Here is a 2,831-nt window from a genome sequence, read left to right as displayed (position 1 = left end):
GAGCCAGGAAAAACCATTTCCACCACCAGAAGGCCCAAAGAAAGGATGCAGCCTCTCACTTATGCTGCTCTCCCAGAGCGAACAGGTTCCCAGAAAACATTAAAATCTGAGTTATCCCCACGGCCCTCGGAGGCCAAGGGCCGTTTGGCTTCTCTTGTCCCCGAGAGCTCTGTGGATGCGGAGCAACTGTCCCTGGGCTGAGGGACAGAGGCTGTTTTAGGCCTGCGAGGAATCGGGTCTGCCTTCCTGCGCTGCGTGTCTGTTTTAATGTCACTGTTTGTCACGGCTCCTTCAGTGTCACATTTGCCGAGTGTGTTTCGCTGTTTGTAGAATTATGCAAATCGTGGACATTTAAGTTACTGTAACCTGAGCCAAGAGTCGGGCGGAACTGGCAGCATACAAATTTAATAAATAAAAACAAACAGATATGACTTCTATCTACACAATGCAGAAAGTACAAGCTTAATTCTCAAAAATCTGCATTTTTTTAAAATTCACAATTTTAAATTCACAATGAACTCAGAATTTGAATCAGAGGAATAAAATGAAATACATATTCAAAGATATGTATTGAAACTCATTTCAGCAGAAAGCAAAACCACTTTTAATTATAGTCAGCATTTCTACACTTTTTTTTTTCTTGGAAGGAAATTAACCAAAACATGATCTTAGTGCAGTCCTCATTTCTTTTGTGGCTCCTGTTGGGCTGTTCCAATACCCAACATCACAAAAGTATTGCACAGGCTGACGCACACCTCCGGAGCGTACACAGTACACTTATTGAATACTTTTACCACAGATCCAGAAGTATCAGCTGCAGGTCAAGAGGAAAGCTGTCATTTGGGGGGGCAGGGGGGGCATTTTGGTTTGTAGAAGTGCTACTAATCTTAATGCAACAGATGAGTGGAGAAGTGAAGACACTGCAGGTGTAAACGGGGGATTATCTTAAAAGGCCTCGTGCAAAGGAGGTGAGAGGCAGGCCGATGGCAACATTCAGCCCACCTCACCCCTGGGATCGCTGGCGTGCCCACTCCTCACCCCACCCCCCACCCCCGTAACCTCCCTTTGGGCAAATGGATACACAGCCTCCCTTGGAGACAGCTGGCTTAGGCAGCAGCGTTCCCTGGATAAACCCATTTTTGTTCAAAGATCTTATCCAGGCATTATTCCATAACCTATAATCCCACAAGTAACAACAATTGGAAATAAAAGATTGAAAAATGGCTCTGCTGATAGAGATTCTCTAAAAAAACAAATCTGAAAGACCTTGAAAGAAGCTGTGATACAAACTGAATAGCAATATTACATTTAATAAACCTATCTTATAAATGCATCCTGAAAAAATAAAGTCAAAAATCACAGTAGTAAAGCATGCAATTTTAAAACAATAAAAATTAAGTTCCATACTGTACAATTAATTACAGAATAGCATCGTGATTTACTATTTTACTTTAAAATTAGCACTCTGAAAATTAATCCCACAATTACTTTTAAAAACACCCCAAAATAATACCACTGATTTTTGTTGGTAGCCACCTCCCTCCTACATCCCTTCGCCGTCATCTACAGCAACTTAAGGGACTGGCGGAGGCTTCCAGGCTGCTGTCCGTGTCGGAGGCCAGAGTCCGGTCAGTGGACAGTGAAGATGCATCACAGACTGATGGGGATGAAGATGGATGCCGAGGGCCATTGGCGGTTGCTACACCTGTGCTATGAGAAAGAAAGCACCACTTCAGTCGCAGAGAGATCCCCCGCTCCTCCGGTCAGCTCCTCTTCCGCTGGCCGGTTCCTGGGTACCCGCAACCTTCTTCCTACGGCCAGGGAGGACAACTGCGTACTTTGGTTCAGCCCTGCCCTAAAGGGAGAGCTTGAGAGCTCTGAGAGCTTGTTTGAGGTTCTGCTGAACGGTGCCAGCTGAGAGACCAGCAGGGCACGAGTTCTAGTTCTGCCTGAGCCACAAAGCCAGCTGGGTGACTTGGGCGACTCTCAGCCCTGGCCTAATCGCACCAGATGGGCAGTAACGACCAGAGACTAGGACATTTCCCAGCTTGTTGACAACTCAGCGAAAATAACATTTCCGGCCTGGGAAACGGAGAGAGAGCTGGAGTGTTTCTGACGACCAATAAATGCAAGCAGATCCTACCAGCTAAAGAGTTGCACCGAGTTGCTTTTTCTCCCACATGCAGACATTATGGCCAACCTCCTTGCAGAGAAATGGTCTGCATTCCCATTGCATACAATTACTCTGATGTCCAAGGTAAACATGGATATTTACACATGCAGAACGCTATGTAACTGCCTACGTGGATAAGAAGCAGGCCTAATCGCAACATTCAGACAAGACAGGGTCTTTGTGAACCAAGGCTGGATAGGAACGGCCCTTTTTCCTTACAGGTGGCATTAACCGAAGAAGACCCGTAGCAACTAACCTAAAGGAGATGGCTGCCCACGTATGACTCCGTTCTTGGTCCTCTCCTCCAGCTCCACAACTTCTTTGTAAATCAGTTCTGTAAATGAGCAGTTGTAGTGTTATCTGTAAAGTATCTCAAGCAATCTAGAGAAGCAATTTCACCTGTAAAAAAAGAGAGCCACCTTCTGCAAGGTGAAACTCCACAAAGGAACGGATCAGACAGCCCAAGCAAGGCCATTCCATTCTCCTTTAAGAACCATGGAACCACTTAAATGAATGGGACTAACAGGACATGCGGAACCAAAGCTTGCTGACACATGCAGAACAGGATAATATTTTTGCAGGCCTTTTGCAATTGTATAGATGAATGTTTCAGTCCTAGATAATCCATGGAGTAGTTACAGAATTTCCTTTCAGAAGG

General features: G+C 45.2%; 1 protein-coding gene across 3 annotated transcripts in view; it reads right to left on the bottom strand.

Moving 5' to 3' along the window:
• Positions 1-385: 385 nt before the first annotated feature.
• MAPK8 (mitogen-activated protein kinase 8) overlaps positions 386-2,831 on the bottom strand; it is a 22,360-nt gene continuing 19,914 nt past the window's right edge. For 2 of the 3 annotated variants that reach the window (XM_087726475.1, XM_087726474.1), the window contains exons 12-13: positions 2,430-2,507; positions 386-1,705 (exon numbers count right to left, since the gene is read on the bottom strand). In XM_087726475.1, coding sequence (XP_087582601.1) covers positions 1,560-1,705; positions 2,430-2,507 — 224 coding nt within the window. In that variant the 3' untranslated portion in view covers positions 386-1,559. Of the gene's footprint in view, positions 1,711-2,429; positions 2,508-2,831 lie in introns of all 3 variants that reach the window. The other variant, XM_087726476.1, reaches the window with a different exon arrangement.

This window comes from Thamnophis sirtalis, unplaced genomic scaffold (genome assembly GCF_051295495.1).
Source record: "Thamnophis sirtalis isolate CommonGarterSnake01/CBP01778 unplaced genomic scaffold, rThaSir2_p1.2 scaffold_12, whole genome shotgun sequence".
Lineage (NCBI taxonomy): Eukaryota > Metazoa > Chordata > Lepidosauria > Squamata > Natricidae > Thamnophis > Thamnophis sirtalis.
Note: the sequence above shows the minus strand (reverse complement) of the source record. Positions and strands in the feature narration are given on the sequence as shown.